Source organism: Schistocerca nitens, chromosome 2, assembly GCF_023898315.1.
Source record: "Schistocerca nitens isolate TAMUIC-IGC-003100 chromosome 2, iqSchNite1.1, whole genome shotgun sequence".
In the NCBI taxonomy this organism is placed as follows: Eukaryota; Metazoa; Arthropoda; class Insecta; order Orthoptera; family Acrididae; genus Schistocerca; species Schistocerca nitens.
The window spans coordinates 876,717,856-876,739,598 of record NC_064615.1 but is presented as its reverse complement, the minus strand read 5'-3'; the positions used below and the strand labels follow the sequence as shown (position 1 = coordinate 876,739,598).

General features: G+C 39.0%; 1 protein-coding gene across 2 annotated transcripts in view; it reads right to left on the bottom strand.

Moving 5' to 3' along the window:
* Positions 1 to 21,743, bottom strand: part of LOC126237169 (DNA excision repair protein ERCC-5 homolog) — a 96,116-nt gene that overhangs the window by 24,229 nt on the left and 50,144 nt on the right. For both annotated transcript variants that reach the window (XM_049947027.1, XM_049947026.1), the window contains exons 8-10: positions 19,168 to 19,266; positions 7,032 to 7,245; positions 1,316 to 1,567 (exon numbers count right to left, since the gene is read on the bottom strand). In XM_049947027.1, coding sequence (XP_049802984.1) covers positions 1,316 to 1,567; positions 7,032 to 7,245; positions 19,168 to 19,266 — 565 coding nt within the window. The remainder of the gene's footprint in view (positions 1 to 1,315; positions 1,568 to 7,031; positions 7,246 to 19,167; positions 19,267 to 21,743) is intronic.

The window sequence follows — 21,743 nt, the reverse complement described above, 5'->3', positions numbered from 1 at the left end:
TTCAGAAGATGCAAAAAATTTTCAACATGGTTACTTTTAAGGCTCATGTACTTTTATATTTGCTGGAATACACAGACTTCCACTTCTGGCAGCTTTTAAGTTTAATTTCAGTGTGACGTTAACCATGCTTCTCAATTTTGAGACACTGCTTATAGATCCAAGCGCACGAGGGGAACGGGAGTTGAGGTGGGGGAATTGCCTGCTCCATCATTTTGACTACATCTTCAGAATTAATTTATCTAATAAATATATTGCATATGTTAAAGATTACATGATTTTGAGGATTCTAGAGCAGAGATCTGGTTTGATTTCCTGTGATTTTTGTGGGCCATTCAGCAAATAAATTAGTTGAAAACATACACGATAACTTTTTAAAGCAGCAAAGGCACAGAGAAGTTGTGTCATAATCCTGATAATCAGAGGGAAAAATAGCAGTAATCAGAACCCAGGAGACATGCCATTTGTACAGTTTAACTCGCTGTGCTTCCCCTTGTGTACAATAATGCTATTAAGATATAGCACACAGCAGAGGTAGATGTACAGTAAAGCACTGCAAACTGTGATGCTCACAATACTGCAGTAGCATACTTCTCTTCAACCAAAATAATATGATGAAGTTACTCTCAACAGATTTTAAATAGCACACAGCCCTTTGACACATGCCTGCTTCCTCTGACGAGATGACCACTTATGTGGTACTCTTCTGATACTACTACTCTCTGAAAAATATTTTCAGTGGAATTCGCTTAATACACCTGAAAATTTGCCTCATGTCTTGAGAGACAGTGAGAAAAGTACCAAAAAATTACAGACGTATTTAATTTGTATAGGAAACTGTATTTTCAATTTGTTCTCCAAATCCAGGGCTGAAAATAACTTTTTTCTATCATCCAGCATTTGTGTGTGTTAGTCTTACTCCCTATTTCCCAATTGTTCTTTCTTCTATACAAAGTAACTGTTCAGAAGTTATGAAAGAATGAGATTTGGCCAGTTGCTATTATTCTTCTGCTTTGAATATTGTGAAGAACGACAAAGCTTTTTAATCTATATCTAAGTGAAAGCACCATAACCAATGACTTTTTAAAAATACAACATATTCTGGAAGATATATATGAAATTGTCAAAGCAATCTTCTATCACCCACATACTTTTTCTCTTGTCTACTTTTGTGACAATGAAGCTAGTCATTTATCTTCACGAGACATGTAAGCCAGAAAAGCTAATATGATCTAAGTACACTTTTAAATTCACACATTTTTGACTAAATTTTCTTCATATGTGCTACAGACTGAACAATCTTATCAGGAAAACAAACCTTCACTTAGTTTAATGTCCCTTAGCTTATGCTTGAGTGCTGATCTCCCACCAGGTCCAGCAGCTTTTCCTGTGATAAGCCATTCACGAAACTTTCTCAATCCCCTGGTGATTGCTTCTACAGAATCTTCATTTCCACAAGGAAAGGCTGAAATTATCTCCAATGCCGTTACAGGGCCAATGCCTGATAATCCAGTAGTGTAATCACTACCAACCAGCAAAGCCAGTACTATAAGCTGCCTGCGTGTCAATCCTGTGAAATAAAAGACAAGAATGGCTGTTACAAGGATAAAGCTATTGCAATTGTCTACTTATATTTTTATTCTTTTCACTGTCACAGAATTTGTGGACACAATGCATTAAAAACATATGAGGTGACAATGAAGCTAGTCATTTATCTTCACGAGACATGTAAGCCAGAAAAGCATGAATGTAAATGGGGCATTTCACTATTTCACTTACATTAATTAATGATCTCACTGTACAAAGAACAATGGGAGCACAGACGGAACATTAAGAACCAGAAAGTAAACATTTCCCTTTATCATTTCAGGTCACTACTACAACAAGCAGTCACTGAAGAAATGATAGATCACACACTGCATTCCATTGTTGCTCACACACACACACACACACACACACACACACACCTGTAACTTTGCTGGACGTACCAATGGAAGACATGGAGCTATCGATCTAGACAATGATGCTACATTTACAGACTCTGCCAGATAATTCACTGTACAGCTCTTACCATTGTGCAAGTCGTCTATGCCTGTGTATGAGGTGGCTAGACTGATTCAGCACCTGTTGACTGGTATACTTTTATCAGCCAAGGAGCTAACTAACTACTGTGATGGTTTCCATCATTCCCTATCAATGTCACCTATCTTCTGACAACCTCCCTGTATTCGGTTGTGTGAATTCTTTTATAAAAAGATGGTGACACTTATTTTATTTTACTGTGGCCTTATTTGCTTTTGTTGCATGTTACTGGGTACTTATGCTAGTGTAGTGAATAACTGTTGTCTTAAGAGAATGAGTCACAAAATATACATTGTGCATTTCTTACATAAAACTGATGCAAACACGCTCTGAAAGATGATTCAACTGCTCTTTCAGAGTAGGTCAAGACAATATGTTGCTACAGAGCACTTAGTTCATATTCTGCAACAGATGACTCGTGTAAGACCCCAGTTAACCCAAATGTCTTCAGTCAAAACTGCTGTGCACATAGGACAATCTTTATTGTGCCAGAGGACAATGGAAATGAGTTGCCTGGTCAGAAGAACAATGGCTCCTGTCACGTTACACTGGTGGTGATGTGAGTATGCACTGTCTTCAAGAATGGCCCCTCAAAACACACTCTTGGCAATGTACATAGGTTATCAGCAGTAATGACATTAAATTACATTAGGTTAGCCATAGTTCAAGGATTCCACAAAGAGGGGTGTGTAGTGATCAATGCCTCCCTCAAATGTGTCTGGTGCAAACTTCTCATAAACTCTCAAGATCAAATGATGTTTGCCGTGAAACTCTCAATGAATTAGTAAAGGCAACCCATATTTATTAAATGGGGCACAGAAATTTACATTTTAATCAAGTGTAATACAAGACAATTGTTTAAAGCTACTAAATAGTATAATATTACAGTGCTAATGTAAATGATGTTAAAATAAATAAATTGGGTTTTTGAATTCCCATGAAGATAATCTTCCATGGAGTATAAGGATATGTCTAATGGAAAATTTCTCAATTTTCTCATTAACATTTTCTGTTAGGCAACTTCTTCTACTCCACTGAAGAGGATCTTCACAGGAATTCCAAAATCTAATTTAGTGCTTAAAATGTCAACAAAAATAATCAGTCTTTCAAGATATAATTAATTGGATAGATAAAAGAATCTACTCACCAAGTGACAACAAGGTATTACAGTATGCTAGGTTTCAGAGCTAGTGGTTCCTTTTTCTGGCAGAAGGCTTGAAGGGGAATGAAGAAGGATGAAGGAAAAGGACTGGTGAGATTTAGGAAAAAGGGTAGAGTACCGAAAAGTCACCCAGAACCATGGGTCATGGGAGACGTACGGCATGGGATGAGAAAGAAAGACTGGTTATTGGGAACTGCAATGGACAAGATTTGAAAATCTGAGTGTTTACAGGTGAATGATACGGTAATATGCAAGACAGAGATTACTACTAAAACATGGTGCAAGAATTAACAAGAGCAAAAAGCAAAGTGAATTGTATGTGAAAAAGGTGGGAGGGGGATGGCAAGAAATTGACAGGTCACAACCATGTGGAACCATTGTGAATAATAGTTCGACAGTAATCGACACATTTCCTCGAAAGTGAGTGCAACCAAGTTTGAGAGGGGAGCCAAATTCTTAAAAATATATATATATATATCTGGGGAAGTGACCTTCAGAGAGCATCATCAGAAACACAAAAAGCCGCCAAGTGCTGTTTCGGCTGCTGAAAATACATGTCTCAATACTCCTTCGTATTGTTAAATGGCAGAAATGTGGGTGGGCAGGAGTCTGTCTGGGAGGAGACCACAGTTTGGATGGGTTGGGAACCTTGCACCTGTATTCGTTCCGACAGAAGCTGAATTTCCTGATGTGAAAGGTCCATTTGCTGTTAGAACTGCTGTTTCAATTGCTGCTGCAGGAGCAGCTGTTGCTGTTGCACAAGCTGCACAAGTTTTGTGCCCATAATGCACTGTTAGCCTTTTACCTCCTCACCAATTCTAGTAACTAGAATTGAGCATGACTATAGCACACCAGCCAACAGGCCGATGAGGAATCACCAGTACGACACAGACACACACAACAGGGACAACTGACAACAAAGATCACACAACGAAATGTCCAGACCAGAGAGCAAAACCAAATTGGATATCAAGATGCAGCAACTATCAGTGCCCAGAGCAATGACGAATACATAAATGATCATGAGCGCTGTCAGAACATGACTGCAGTCTGAGCCCCAACGCTGCCAGCTTTATAGGACCATCACGAGTGCCGACAGGCTGGTGCGGTGGGCATGGTCTGGGCACAGCACTATGGTAGCGACAGCAGCACTTGCAGGTTATAGGGGTGCCGTCTAGCAGCTGTCATCTACGTCCATGCCTTCTGACGGGACGTCAAAATTGGTGGACTGGGATACCAGATGAAACTCACCTCACGATTATCCTCCAAATCCCTCAGCATGGAAACCAACCCTACATCTGCAGAAAGGACATCAATCCAGCATTTAAAAACTGATCCCACAACACTAATCCTTACACTATTAATTTTTACATACTTCCTGAAGTCCACGAACCCAAGCAAACAGAACACTCCACTGTGGTCGATTACTGTGCCTCCACTGAGAGAACCTCTGCTCTTGTGGACCTTCAGCCTGTTACCTGTAGCCTATCCCTAGATGTAAAAGACAACCAACAATTTCCTCCACCAATTCTCCTCAGTTCATGTTCCTTTACCACACAATTCACTGCTCATCACTATTGATGCCCCCTCCCTCTACACTAACATCCCCAATGCCCATGGCCTTGCCGCTATTGAACAATACCTTTCCCTACGTCAAACTGATTCCAAATCTACAATCTCCTTCCTGGTCACCATGGCCAACTGTATGCTCACCCATAATTACTTCTCCTCTGACGGAATTACCTACAAACAAATCGGTGGTACAGAAATCGTCACCCACATGGCACCATCCTAAGCCATCTATTCATGGGCCATTTAGAGGAATCTTTTCTAACCATCTAGAATCCTAAATACCTCATGTGGTTCACAATCATCGATGACATCTTGATGATCTGGACCAGGGTTGGGGTTACCCACATTTCACCAGAACATCACCACCTTCTTCCTCATTTGCTTCACCTCATCTTGCTCAACCCAACTTCGTTGATGTTGACCTCCACTTCAAGGATGGCTATATCAGTACCCCCAACCACATCAAACCTACCAATAATACCTCCACCTCAACAGGTGGCACCCATTCCATACCAGGAAGACTTTCCCTCCCAGTGTAGATATCCACAGTCGTTGCATCTGTAGAGACGAACAGCCCTCTCCAAATAGGTCAAGGGTGTCACTGGGGCCTTCACATACCAAAATTACCTTCGCAACATCGTCCTGAAACATATCTCCTGTGCCTTGTTTCTACAGTCACCTACCACCTCCCACATAACAATCATCTGACCACAACAGAGCACTTGTGACTTAGTACCCTGCACCCCACTACAGTATCTCGACACTGCACCTAGCAGCCCTATTCTGTCCACACCACAACACCACAACACCACAAGCTCCCGCAGACAGTACAGCATCTTTCCTCACCCCTAACATGCATCCCTCCACCTCCCTGCCCCATGCCTCCTCTTTTTTCCCCACCACCCACCCCAACAAATTGCTGCTGACATCAGATGCACTGGCAGTCTCAGTCAGGTTCCACCACCAAGGCAGTGCCTGTTTGTGTGTGTGTGTGTGTGTGTGTGTGTGTGTGTGTGTGTGTGGGCGGGGTTGGGGGGGGAGGGGGTTGGGGGGGGGGCGTGCACGCACGCGTGCTTTGTGTGTGAATCTGTCCAAATCTCATTTATTTTAGCAGTCATTTTCACTGGCCTGTCTGGGACTCAATGCCTCCTCTATGTGGCGAGTAGCATTATCTTTTCCATATTGTTGTTATTCCATTCTGGACTTCCTATTGTCAGACTTATGTGTAGCTGTGTCCAGGCATCTTGTACCATCTCTCTCTGTTCATATGGAATTGAAGCCATATCCTTGCAATACCCACAGAAGCAAAACATAGTGGGTTGTAGTATATTACTTGATCCATCTTTGGAAACTGGTTCCTGAAACTTTGCAAATACATTTTCTCTAATTAGTTGCAGAGTTAAATCTTACTGTCTCATGAAAAAATTGGCATCAACCAAGTTATAAGGCTTCACTCGCTGATACACTATGCAGAGATTTGCAATTTAATCCAAACCACTGGTGCTGGGCTTGGTATTAAGGAACTATAAACAATAAACTCACTTGTCTCATTGGTCTTTTGGTGATGAAATTTTCTTCCACTGCTCAAATGTAATCTACTACCAACTCAAGTACTTGTGTAAATACATGGTCACATCTACAGTAGCAAGATAACTTCAATGGACGACTGCTGAAATCCATAGTAAGTTTGAAATGTACTGAGACTGTTAGTTGGCTGAGAGTTTATATTACTTCTATCTCACACACCATCATCAGCATTTAAGAACTTTTGTCCTTTTAGGTTCACATGTGCTATGCAGGTGGCTTTTCAATATATATTTACTACAAATTGTTTATTTCCTATTACCTTAAGAGAGTCAACATTTCCCAGTTACCACATTTACGTTTCATACAAGCATAGTTTATTATGAATGACCAAGGGTCCTGAGCTACTGGAAAAAGGGTGAGAGAAGACAGCAGAAGTGTCAGATTTATGCCATGTTATCACGGAAAGGCACAGAATATCTAATTAGAACAACCTATAAAATATCATGTCCCATCCTGTCTATAATTTCTGCTTTACACAGCTGAACATACTGCTGAACTATTCATGATTTAGCTGTTCCCAGATCATGCATAATCAAAGCAAAATAAAAGTTTTAAATTGTTCACCCTGAGAATTAATTATACTTTTATTCAATCACTGCAAATTATCAGTACAAAAGCAATAGAAACTCACTGAAATATCGTTGAATTTCAGCTGCCTTGAACTGCAGAACATGCTTTTTCTGGTTGAAGAAATTTTTGTAAACATTCTGTCCACCAAAAAGCCAAATATCACTGTCATCTGTGATTGTTCCATCTGTCAATGAAACAGCATCTAGAAATGCGCACTGTGCTTCTGCTTCCATTGGTGCAATAACATATGGTATACCAAACAGCTGTAGTAGTTCCTATCAAAATAAAGATATGTTAAATAGCCCATATGGCATTATAAAGTTTTTATATGCCATTACAAAATTAAATGAGATATCAGCATAGCGAAATAAAAAAAACTTCAAAAATAAGAAGAATAGAAGAATAAGTCATTCTCTTTGAACTGCATTTTCTTTCTTTCTTTCCTCAGCACACGAAACAGGGATTCTAAAGCAAGAATGCAAGAATGTTAGTTTAACTTAAAAAACACTAGTATTGAGCAGGTACCATATAATTAAAACATTAATGTACATTCATAATGTGCTAGTTCTTATGTATAAAAAAAGGTGACAGCATTACATCACATCATCATCAGTACATTACTATTTTAATAATTCATAACCTAAAGTACCCACTGGATCTGATACACGAAGCACACACTTCTTTCTAACAACAATAAAATGGACTTTTGTGGGTCCCCCTTGATGTAAATTCTTTGTTATTACCCAAAAACTAGTTTCAGCAATAACTAGCTATGAACAGTGTTTCTTTATTCATTTATTATTTCTATTCTTTACGCATTATTACTTTGATAACTAGACCGCGGATTTTAGGTAAAAACCTATTTTGTTCCTGAGTTCCTATTTCCATAAAAATTTGTACTTATGCGTTTAATGACTATTTACACTTAATAGCGTTAATTCTATAGGACCTAAAAAAGCCTATTTCGACGTTAGTGCCTATTGTTGCCTATTTCGGCTTTGATATCCTAAAAAGTGCCTATTTCATCATATAAGACAGTGGCTCCAAGTTTTTCCACACTATATGACATATGGAAAAAAATATTTTCTGCCCAGCATGCAGTAAGGTGGCTAGTTGATATGCGCTCATGCTTCGTATTTGCCTAACACTTCGGTCTTTTTTATTTTTTTATATCGCTATCCCTGTTGATACCAAATACTCTTTATAGGTGTTTTATTATTCATATGTAAAAAATAGATCACGGATCCTTAGGTTAAAACCTATTTTTTTCAAATGGCTCTGAGCACTATGGGACTCAACTGCTGAGGTCATAAGTCCCCTAGAACTTAGAACTACTTAAACCTAACTAACCTAAGGACAACACACACATCCATGCCCGAGGCAGGATTCGAACCTGCGACCGTAGCGGTCGCGCGGTTCCAGACTGTAGCGCCAGAACCGCTCGGCCACCAGCGGCCGGCCCTATTTTTTTCCTAAGCTCCAATTTGCATATAAGTTGGTATTTATGCGTTTCATGATTAATTAAACTGAATATCGTTAGGACCTAAAATTGCGTATTTCGACGTTGACGCCTAATTTTGCCTATTTCGGCATCAAAATCCTAAAAAGTACCTATTTCGTTAATCTGACATAGAGTTCTTGTGTTTTCAAAGATTAGAGAAAGGATGTAAACTTAGGGCTTTACGTCTCGTCGAAGGCGAAGGTCAATAGAGACTGTTTACAATTCCTTTGCTTGCCTTACTACCAACAGCACTCAGCACGGTTGAATGGTCATCCATCCAAGTACACGCCGAGCGCGACAGTACTTAACTTCGGTGAGCGAATGGGAACCGGTCAAAGACTTGAGTTACACATTAGAATCGAACATGGGAGTACTAAATGTTATATTTGAAAATATTTCGTTTGTAGGATTCTGGCCAGCTGTGTATTTTCGCAAAGAAACGGTTTCATAGGCCTTAAGCTGAGCACGGATTAAAAAATCACAATGTTAATCGTAGATGCCCTCTATAGCTAAATTACTGCCCTTCGCGCATTTTCTTGCTGCTGTCTACAGGCAGTCCTATCAAACTACTCTGTTTCGTGAAAGGTATTATACGTGAATTTTCCAGTTCGAAAAATAATTTGCCAGTAGTGAGATGTTTTCATCTGAAGCACCGGTAGATTCCATTCGCTTGTTCAGAAGGGGCGGCCATCTGTCAGGTGCCATATGTCCAGCAATGAGTACGGTACTTCCCCTACAGCTCCCATGCACCACAGTAAAAGGAAAAAAAAAAAAACAGGTCATCGTTCACTTTTTCCCAGCGAAAACATATCAGTACATTGTGTAGCGAGCGATGTGTTAAGTGTTACTGACGTTCTAAGTGCGAAATAAATTCTAGTTTCTGTGTGAGAATACTACGCCATGCCGAAAACAGCTAGTTCAAAGTCTACTCATATAAGGCAGTGGCTGCAAGATTTTCCGCATTATACAACAGACGGGAAAATTATTTTCTGCCAAGCATGCAACAAGGAGGTTAGTTGATGTTTTTCTTAGACTTCTTCTTTTCCTGTCACTTAGGATTCTTTTTTATCGCTATCCTTTAGTAATACGAAATACTCTTTATATGCGATTCTAAACTGTATTTCCCTTTTCTCTCGTATTAGGTTTAGAGTGTTAAGAAATCTCACTTAACTCAGCATGCAGATGGAATCTCACATAAAGCTAATGTTGAACGAAAGTCAAAATTGAAGCAAACTCTTTTAACCAATAAATATGGTGAATCCTCCGAAAAAAACAAGTTCTGCAGTGATTCGTGTCGTGCACTTGTGGCAGCAAACATCCCCTTTCAGAAACTAGAAAACCCTATTTTCAGAGGTTTTCTTGAGAAGTAACTGCCATCAGTCTATTCCTGCAAAGTCAACTTTACGTAAGAATTATGTGGATTCAGCTTACAATGCTGCATTGCACAGAATCCGAGAAGATGTTGGAGAATCTTGTATATGTATTTCTGTGGATGAAACTGCTGACAGTCTTGGCCGTTACATTACAAACCTGATTATTGGCTAGCTAGACCCAGATGCTCCATCCAGGGCTCATTTGATTTACTCAAAACAGCTTGCAAAAACTAACCAACAAACAATTGCACAGTTTGTGAACAATGGGCTTAAGGTGCTATACCCAAACGGAGTGGATGAGAATAAGGTGCTTCTGGCAGTCACTGATGCTGCTGCATATATGATAGCAGCGTTTCAACTATTAAAAGTACTCTACCCATTGATGCTGTACGTAACTTGTGTAGTGCATGGGATCAACCACATAGCAGAGCAAGTAAGGCTACAATATCCTGAAGTAAATAAAGTAATATCTATGGCGAAGAAAATTTTTGTTAAGGCACCATCAAGAATACAGGCATTCAAAGAACAGCTTCCAGATGTCCCATTGCCGCCAGAGCCTGTTGTCACCCGCTGGGGCACGTGGCTGATAGCAGCAGAATACTATAGTACGCATCTCTCAGCTGTCCAGAAGGTGGTTGAAAATATACTGGAGGATGCTGCCTCCGTAACTGCAGCAATGGAGTTACTCAAAGATTCTTCTTTAAAACGGGACTTATCTTACATTAGGGCCCACTGCACATTTATGGCAAGAATAATTTCACAATTAGAAGGCTCAGGGAGACCTATCTACGACAATATTTCTTTGCTTGAAGAAGTCAAAATGAAAATTAATGAAGCGCCAGGTGAAGTAGGGGAAAAAGTACGGGCAAAAATGCAAACGGTTTTGCAGAAGAACACTGGCCGGAAGGAGTCGTGTGCAGCTGCCGACATACTTAGTGGAAAATCCAGCAATCTTGACTGCAGCATTCCTGTCCAACATGTGCCGAAAATGAAGTACGCCCCAGTCACATCTGTTGATGTAGAACATTCTTTTCCAGCGTATAAATTGATTCTGACTGACAAGCGCCACAGTTTTCCACTAGAAAACCTAGGAAAAGTTTTGGTTATATATTGTGAAGCCAACTATGGTCAGAATATGTGAAACTATGAATGTATTAATTAAACCACTGCCACATCTTTTTTACGGAGATCTTTATGTTGCAAGAATTCAAAAATATTTGGAGTTATGTTCAACATTAATGTTGTAGATTGCTGTGCTCTGTAACTGTGTAAATATTCATTCTCCTTGTTTTAATGACTAATAAGATGTTCATACTGTCAACACTGTGTATTTTAATTTATTTTTATTTTCTCTGCATCATTTTTATTAGAGCCTATTTTAGGTTTTATATAGCCTAAATGAACTACTGAAGGAGCCTATTTTAGGTGCCTGAAACACACTTTTTACAACCTAAAAATCCGTGGTCTATTGATAACCTATGCTTTCCTCATACAGCATTTCACTAATTGCACTGGTGTACAAAGTGACTGTTTAGAAAATTTTACCTTTGTGCATAGAAGCACAGCTACTTCATCATAGCTTTAGCTGACTTTTTGTTCCAGTTTATATTACTGATTAATATTTTTCACTGATAGCTGAAATGTGTATTTACAGCAAGTGGAAACAAGACACTGCTATACATAGCATCTGTAATAACAGAGTTTAAGTGGGATGCACATAACAGGTTGAATTGAACAAAGAGCTGTAACTGTTTGTACTGAGACTGTGTAAAACTGAAGCACATGCAAATTCAATGATGACAGGAAGAAGGGGATGGATGAATGAATGAATGAATGAATGAATAAATAAATAAATAAAAATGCATTACTAATAACAAATTTGACAAACAGTGTTAAGGTCCAGTATGGTCAAGAAGAAAGTAGTATGAGGTTGGTTGCACTAATGCAACTCAGCACAGTGCAGGCTGATGTGACAGAGTGCACAGCTGTTGTACACAGAATCAACAGCAGTCACCATGCTAATGAGTTACAAGTGAGTGGATGTGCAGCTATGTTTGTATCCAGCCAAGCCCAGCCGTAATTAACTGCACATTATGTCATGCAGCTTTCCCAATATCCAACGAACAACTTCAAAAGAAACAGAGGTGCTGTAGTTGCTTTAGGTTGTGATACATTTTGTGGTGTCACAGCCAGACACCACACTTGCTAGGTGGTAGCTTAAATCGGCCGCGGTCCATTAGTACATGTCGGACCCGCGTGTCGCCACTGTGTGATCGCAGACCGAGCGCCACCACACGGCAGGTCTCGAGAGATGTACGAGAACTCGTCCCAGTTGTACGACGACGTTGCTAGCGACTATACGGACGAAGCCATTTCTCTCATTTGCCGAGAGACAGTTAGAATAGCCTTCAGCTAAGTTAATGGCTACGACTTAGCAAGGCGTCATTAGCCTTAAATAGCTTGTATCTAAAGAGTCGCACTTGTATCGCCACAATCTCCAGATGTCTCATCATGAACGATGTATACAAAGGAAGGATTAAAAGTTAAGTAGTCCAGAAGTTACGTATTTTCTTTATAGCATTCATTAAGTCTCCTCTTTCAGACCTCACTCCATCCTTCGTGAGTTAGCGCGTGCATCTTGGCTGCCTCTTTCAATTAGTGTGCGTAGTGTTGGCAAGTCTGCCGACACTACACATTTTCCCATATGTTGCTTCTAATTCATGGTGCCAAATTTGCCTGAACCCTCTCATTAAGGATACGCTGCCTGCTGCTTCCTACTTGAACTTATTCATAATATGTTGTAAAGTAGCACGAGTTCTTCCATTAACCTATCCAATACATCTCAAATATTTTCCTTGTAATGTCACCTCAAGATAAAATGGGATCCTGCAATAGTTGACAGTCTTCTGACATACATGCTGTGTCCAATAGGGCACACAATTCACTGTACAATGTCAGGTTGTGCAAAGTTTGTACATTTTTCCATAAGTTTAATAAACACAACAGACACCCATAATGGACTTTAGTCATCAATAATATATTCTCCTTCCTGGCAATACTGGGGTAACTTTGCGATTCTATGACTGTAGAAATCACATGGTCTCGAAGTGAAGAACTCGTCAAGCCATGTATGGAGTGCTTTTCATCCAGGAAGGAAGTTTCTTGGAGGTTATTCAACAGAGATGAGAAAGGGTGAAAATCTGAGGGTGCTAGATCAGATGAGATGGGCGTGGAATGACTTCCCAATTCAATTCTTGTATAGTGACTAGAAGAATGCGGGCAGGTGTTAACATGGACTAGCATCACTTGACGCAATCCTCCTGGTCATTGTTCTCTTGGACTGCATCTGCAAAATGCTTTAGCTGTTGACAATAAATGTGAGCAGTGATGGCTATGCCTTGGGGAAGCAATTTGTAGTACACTGCACAGTTGCTGTTCCACCAGATGCATAACACTATCTTTTATGGATGCATGCAGGTCTTTGTGCGGGTAATTGCTATTTTGTTTGGGCTCAACCATTCCTTTCTTTTCCTTATGTAACCACAAAGACAACTTTCTTGCCACCAGTAGTGATACAGAATAGGAATGGTCATGTTGTTCATGAGCCTACTGACGACGAGTAAGCAGAGATGCATATATGTGACAAATTCTAGTGTCAGATTCCACTCGTTGGCTTTGAACAATGACATCATACCTAAGGCAAAGGTGATACATATAGGCAGTCTATGAAAGCAACGCTCATACTAATAACAAACAAATGTAGCATGCAGTAAAATTACAATCACATTTCACACAGTTATTTACTTAATCATGAAGTAAGTTATTTACTTAGTCATGAAGTGTATCAAAATGAACTGAAATTGATGATAATGAAAATAATTAAGAACAAGAATTAAAAAAAAAAATTTCTCCTCTGATAAGAATTATTCTCGCAATTTATGACAGTAGAAAAGCACAGAGAACCTTTAAACTGCATTACAGTAAAGCACATGGTGAAGTCATACTAATATAAAAGAGCATTAATCTTACGGTCAATTACTGAATGTAATGGGAGAAGTGCATAAAGGTAAGGATTTTGGGCATGGAGAAACTAAAAATAACAGAACAAAAGGAAAATGAAATGAATGACAACAAATATGAAACAGTAGCATTAAATATGGAGAAACCGACACACTAAATTTTAAAAGAAAAGCCATTACACAACTAGTTAAAATCCACAAAAAATTACGAATATTGGAATCAAATCCAACCGTTCCATGATTCATATGTAAATTATTTTTGCAAGAGTTGAAACACAACAGCATTTCAACATTTGTAATTGCTCTCTAAAACTAATGCACTGAAATATCAAAAATTAGAATCGGTATCTTGATTCGACCTTCTTTATAGTTCAATTCTAATAATTGATTCCAATATTAGTAACTCTTTTACAATAGTTCAGAGAGCAGTTACAAGTTCAGAAATCCTATTAGCCTACATTTTAGTGCACACACCTGCTGAAAAAACGATCTAATTAATGAATCATCGAGTGGCTGGAATCGGTAACTAGAACTGACTTATACAGGGTGTTACAAAAAGGTACAGCCAAACTTTCAGGAAATATTCCTCACACACAAAGAAAGAAAATATGTTATGTGGACATGTGTCCAGAAACGCTTACTTTCCATGTTAGAGCTCATTTTATTACTTCTCTTCAAATCACATTAATCATGAAATGAAAACACACAGCAACAGAACATACCAGCGTGACTTCAAACACTTTGTTACAGGAAATGTTCAAAATGTCCTCCGTTAGCGAGGATACATGCATCCACCATCAGTCGCATGGAATCCCTGATGCGCTGATGCAGCCCTGGAGAATGGCGTATTGTATCACAGCTGTCCTCAATACGAGCACGAAGAGTCTCTACATTTGGTACCAGGGTTGCATAGACAAGAGCTTTCAAATGCCCCCATAAATGAAAGTCCAGAGGGTTGAGGTAAGGAGAGCGTGGAGGCCATGGAATTGGTCCGCCTCTACCAATCCATCGGTCACCGAACCTGTTGTTGAGAAGCGTACGAACACTTCGACTGAAATGTGCAGGAGCTCCATCGTGCATGAACCACATGTTGTGTCGTACTTTGTAAAGGCACATGTTCTTGCAGCACAGGTAGAGTATCCTGTATTAAATCATGATAACGTGCTCCATTGAGCGTAGGTGGAAGAACATGGGGCCCAATCAAGACATCACCAACAATGCCTGCCCAAATGTTCACAGAAAATCTGTGTTGATGACGTGATTGCACAATTGCGTGCGGATTTTCGTCAGCCCACACATGTTGATTGTGAAAATTTACAATTTGATCACGTTGGAATGAAGCCTCATCCGTAAAGAGAACATTTGCACTGAAATGAGGATTGACACATTGTTGGATGAACCATTCGCAGAAGTGTACCCGTGGAGGCCAATCAGCTGCTGATAGTGCCTGCACACGCTGTACGTGGTATGGAAACAAATGGTTCTCCCGTAGCACTCTCCATACAGTGACGTGGTCAACGTTACCTTGTACAGCAGCAACTTCTCTGACGCTGACATTAGGGTTATCGTCAACTGCGCGCAGAATTACCTCATCCATTGCAGGTGCCCTCATCGTTCTAGGTCTTCCCCAGTGGCGAGTCATAGGCTGGAATGTCCTGTGCTCCCTAAGACGCCGATCAATTGCTTCGAACGTCTTCCTGTCGGGACACCTTCGTTCTGGAAACCTGTCTCGATACAAACGTACCGCGCCACGGCTATTGCCCCGTGCTAATCCATACATCAAATGGGCATTTGCCAACTCCGCATTTCTAAACATTGCACTGACTGCAAAACCACGTTCGTGATGAACACTACCCTGTTGATGCTACGTACTGATGTGCTTGATGCTAGTACTGTAGAGCAATGAGTTGCATGTCAACACAAGTACCGAAGTCAACATTACCTTCCTTCAATTGGGCCAACTGGCGGTGAATCGAGGAAGTACAGTACATACTGACGAAACTAAAATGAGCTCTAACATGGAAATTAAGCATTTCTGGACACATGTCCACATAACATCTTTTCTTTATTTGTGTGTGAGGAATGTTTCCTGAAAGTTTGGCCGTATCTTTTTGTAACACCCTGCATAGGAGGTCAATTCTAGTTAACGATTCCAACTACTTCATGGTTCATAATTTTGGACATTTTTGCAGTAACTCTGTGGACTATGTTTTGTGGGGTTTCTAGATTGCTTATTGATCTCAGAAGTACCACGAAAAAGTAGCAAATTTTGTAGGTACAGCTACCAATTTTTTTTCTTCTCTTTTTCATAGTAGTGACAAGGGTAAAACCAAATGAGGAAATCCTGTAACTTTTCAGTGCACACACTTGTTATTAAAACAATCTAAATAATGAACCACGGAATTGCTGAAATCGGTAACTAGAATTGACCTATATAACTTAACTCTAGTTAGTGATTCCAATACTTGTCAGATCATACTTTTCATGAATTTTTGTTACTTGTGTACTGATGCTGTTAGATTTAATAATAATTATTATAAATTAACACTATTTCACAATATTATGACTTCATCATGCACTATACTGTGGATTTAAAGGTTATGTTTTTTCCTTACTTGCACAAATCATGGTAACAATTTATTTTAGACATGTATACTTCTCCTTTTCTGTTCTTATTTATCTTCATTACCTTCAGTTCTTTTCTACATCATCTGTGACTAAGTAACTAATTATATGAACTGTGATTGTAATTTTATTCTATGCTACATTTGTTTGTTTAAGAACATGATCAGCTGCTTTCAAAGATTGCATCTATGTAGCATTTCTGCCTTAAGTATGACGTCACTGCTCAAAGCTACCGAGTGGAATCGAACACTAGAATTGACCCCTTTTGAACCTTCCCCATTGCATGCAGATGTCACACGATAGTGGAATGATTCCAGTTCATCACATTTGTCAGTTACTGAGTACATTAATGTGGATTATTGTGTTTAAAAGATCCTCATCAAACCCTGAAGGTCTTCCTGAACATGGAGGGTCACTAATGTCAAAACAGTCCTCCTTAAAATGAGAAAACCATTTTCTTGTTGTGCTCTGTCCAATGGCATTATTGCCATGTTGTTGTTGTTGTTGTGGTCTTCAGTCCTGAGACTGGTTTGATGCAGCTCTCCATGCTACTCTATCCTGTGCAAGCTTCTTCATCTCCCAGTACCTACTGCAACCTACATCCTTCTGAATCTGCTTAGTGTATTCATCTCTTGGTCTCCCTCTACAATTTTTACCCTCCACGCTACCCTCCAATACTAAATTGGTGATCCCTTGATGCCTCAGAACATGTCCTACCAACCGATCCCGTCTTCTGGTCAAGTTGTGCCACAAACTTCTCTTCTCCCCAATCCTATTCAATACTTCCCCATTACTTATGTGATCTACCCATCTAATCTTCAACATTCTTCTGTAGCACCACATTTCGAAAGCTTCTATTCTCTTCTTGTCCAAACTATTTATCGTCCATGTTTCACTTCCATACATGGCTACACTCCATACAAATACTTTCAGAAATAACTTCCTGACATTTAAATCTATACTCCATGTTAACAAATTTCTCTTCTTCAGAAACGCTTTCCTTGCCATTGCCAGTCTACATTTTATATCCTCTCTACTTCGACCATCATCAGTTATTTTGCTCCCCAAATAGCAAAACTCCTTTACTACTTTAAGTGTCTCATTTCCTAATCTAATTCCCTCAGCATCACCCGACTTAATTTGACTACATTCCATTATCCTCGTTTTGCTTTTGTTGATGTTCATCTTATATCCTCCTTTCAAGACACTATCCATTCCATTCAACTGCTCTTCCAAGTCCTTTGCTGTCTCTGACAGAATTACACTGTCATCGGCGAACCTCAAAGTTTTTATTTCTTCTCCATGGATTTTAATACCTACTCTGAATTTTTCTTTTGTTTCCTTTACTGCTTGCTCAATATACAGATTGAATAACATCGGGGAGAGGCTACAAGCCTGTCTCACTCCCTTCCCAACCACTGCTTCCCTTTCATGTCCCTCGACTCTTATAACTGCCATCTGGTTTCTGTACAAATTGTAAATAGCCTTTCGCTCCCTGTATTTTACCCCTGCCACCTTTAGAATTTGAAAGAGAGTATTCCAGTCAACATCGTCAAAAGCTTTCTCTAAGTCTACAAATGCTAGAAACGTAGGTTTGCTTTTCCATAATCTTTCTTCTAAGATAAGTCGTAGGGTCAGTATTGCCTCACGTGTTCCAACATTTCTACGGAATCCAAACTGATCTTCCCCGAGGTTGGCTTCTACTATTTTTTCCATTCGTCTGTAAAGAATTCGTGTTAGTATTTTGCAGCTGTGACTTATTAAACTGATAGTTCGGTAATTTTCACATCTGTCAACACCTGCTTTCTTTGGGATTGGAATTATTATATTCTTCTTGAAGATGGCACAAATGTTTTTGACAGCATCCGCTTCTGTCACCCCTCTATTGAACTCAAACAGTAAAATATGTCAGAAATGTTCTGATTTCTCCAATTGGCACTCCATTTTCTAGTGTACACAGTTCTACCCACAATCTCCAAATGACAAAATGACAATGTACAAACTCAGATAGCAACAGTGAAGTATAAATAAAAATGACAATCAATAAATAAACCTATAGCAGCCGGAATACCAACATGGAAAACAAATACACTAGGAACTTATGCACCAACCTAATAGGTACACTGAACACATCAACTGTTATACACATACACAGTGTACAAAATAAGCGATAGCAACACACATAAAAGCCACAGGACACCCACTCAAAAACACAGAAGACGGTCTTCAGATACTCCACCACATTAAAAAATCACAAACAATGGATTTCATGGGGGAGCTTGAGGTTTTTGTACAATACAAAAAGCAAGGAGAAAAACAGAAAATGACACATGCAAACATCACCAACAATGTACATATAAACAAATGCTCTTAAAAATGAGAATAAATTCTCAAAACACATTGTCTAACCCTAAAAAATAAGTACTGGTGCACGTTTTCATTATTTAAATCAAGTACATCACAGTTTTACACCTCTCCAGATATGAGTGTAGTGTCTTAACCACTACATTATCTCACTTGGTACAGGAGAGAAATCTGCTATATGAGGCACCAAACTGGATAACCTGTTGTAGATATATTTATACACAAAAGTATCAATGTAAACCAGTGCATACACTAAGTGGCAGTTTATAAAAGTACAATTATTTTGAAACACACCAGCAACTATAGAAATCTCACCTGAGCTTCCAAATTCATCTGTTCTGTTATACTAGATGCTAATCGTTCTTGTCGTCCCCTTTCAGTGAATAATAGACGCTGCTCTTCTTCCAGCAAATTCTGAAAATAATTAATGAGTCACTAGGAAGCTATCTTTTAATTACAACTTGTGGTAAATAACGTAAGTGTGTACAATGCTAGCGTTGTAGTAAAGCAACAGAAATCATATTTTTTAAAAATTTAATACTCTTAGTGACAAGAGTGTCAATTACAGAATTTGTTAATAAACAATCTTTTTAAAATATTTGATTCGGATCATAATCATAGAAATTATACACAAAAATGACACATTAAACATGTAAATTTAACTTATGAAAATGATGAAATGTGCCCATCTTTATGGCATACTTTGAGGCATGTGGGGCACATACAGCACTGCAAGAACATAACACAGGATTATCACTTAATTTGCTAGAATAGATATAATATGAGGGCTGTTCAATACGGAATGATAATAATATTTTTATGGTCATAATTTCTTGCTAAAATTCAATCTTATGATATTCTGTTAGCTTAATGTGTAACAAACACGCCATAGTAGCTTCTCTGTTGGGACTCATGGTTCACACCTGTGAGCGGTAGGCAAGGTCAGACATGTTCAGTAACGCCTACCACTGCAATGGAGGTAACGCGCAAGGAACAATATGCGGCTTTGAAATTCTGCTTTTGTCTCAACAAATCCTCAGATGAGGCCTGTACAATGTAACATGAGGCCCACGGAGAATCTGTTCTTCCCTACAGCACAGCTTGAAGGTGGCTTAAAAGTTTTAATGAGGGGAAACAATCAGTTTCGAAGAAAGGTGGACCCAGTGCTCCAGTTACTGCTCTTACAGAAGGAAACATTGACACTACTGCCGTCATTGTGAGACAGGACTGACAAATTACCTAAGATCACTTTCTGAAATACTGAACATTTCATTGGGTACCACTCACACATTGGTGACAGAAAAATTACATGACGTGTGTGCGCAATGGGTTCCAAGACAGTTGATTCCCGAACAAAAGGACATTCGCATGCAGATCTACATGCATTTAAAGTTGATGTTAGAGGCATCTTAAGTTGATGTTATAGGAAGATCCAGAGTTTCTTTTAAATGTAATCACTGCTGATGAAACTTGGCTACATCATGACTTTTTTCTATTCCCTAACATGAAAAATGCCTTCGTGGGAGGCATTATCAATCATCAGAAGCAGTGGTGAAAGGCTGCGGAGGCAATTTTGAGGGACCTCTCAAAAAATGGTTTCCAGCATGTATCTGAAGACTGGCAGAAATGCTGGGACAAGTGCCTCGCATTCCTGGAAGACTACTTTTAGAAGGACCATCAAAATTATGAGGATGAGTAAAGATACGTTGTAAAAAAAATAGGATTATTCTTTATTGAACAGCCCTCATAATTAACATGGCCTTTCCCCAGCGCACACAATTTCCACATACTGAAAATTACGACATATGGGGATGTGCATTTAACTTAAATTTTAAAGGCAAGGACAATAATTTTTTTTAAGTTTTGTTCTTCTGGAAGAAATACAAGAAATAAATATGTACACAAAAGTGAAGTGAGTCACGGCTTGGTGCAAGCCATTTGACATGACACCACTTTGTCAACTTGAGTGTTAATGTGGACTAATGATTTTTTTTTAAATCAAATTATGTACATCATTGTTCCTTTTGCACCAAAGCAGGTTATTTACAAGAAGTTTCATGAGAGGATACATGTACTGTGCAGCAGTAGCTGAAGGGCCTAAATCTTTAAACAAATGTCTACTGATGATTGTGGGTGAGCACCACATATTATTCTTACAGCATGTTTTTGAGTAATGTTTAGTTTCTCTCTTAAAGATGAGTTACCCCAGAAAGGTGAATGAAAAATGAAACTCCATAATGATCACCAACATTCAACCATGTACTTGGACAGATGTTTCAGAAAAACCACGTGAGCACTGAGGTTATCTAAAAGCTATAAAGTAATGAACAGACTGCAAAAATATTTTTTATGATTATTATGAATATCCAGCAAGGATTAAATTTGTATGAAAAATGAGACAATACATGAGATCAGTGCATTACTGACAAAAATATATTCAACTGTTGATGAAAATAGTTTTATGTGATAGTCCCCCACAACAAAAATATCATTTAGTGTGACAGCAACATGATCCTTGTCTCCCCCTGAAATGAGCGTCCCTGAAATTTACACACAAATATGTTTCATGATGCAGAATATCTGTAGTTTAATATCTACCAGTGCAGTTTGTTGAGTATATCTGTATCACAACCAAACAATCCCATTACAAATCACACTGAGCTCTTTTTCGAGCCCTTTTTTTTTTTTTTTAAATCCTATTTGATGATAACCTTAGAGGATGGGCAAAAGAAAATGTTTCATAAGGGAGATTCTTCCATGAATCAACAATATAATTTAAAAATTATAAGTGATATAAGCCTGACTGTTCATAAGTGGAATGAGAAAAAGAAGACAGATTGGAGCTGCTTCTATAGTAAAATCAAAGGAACTCTGTCTACTTGTAAATGAAT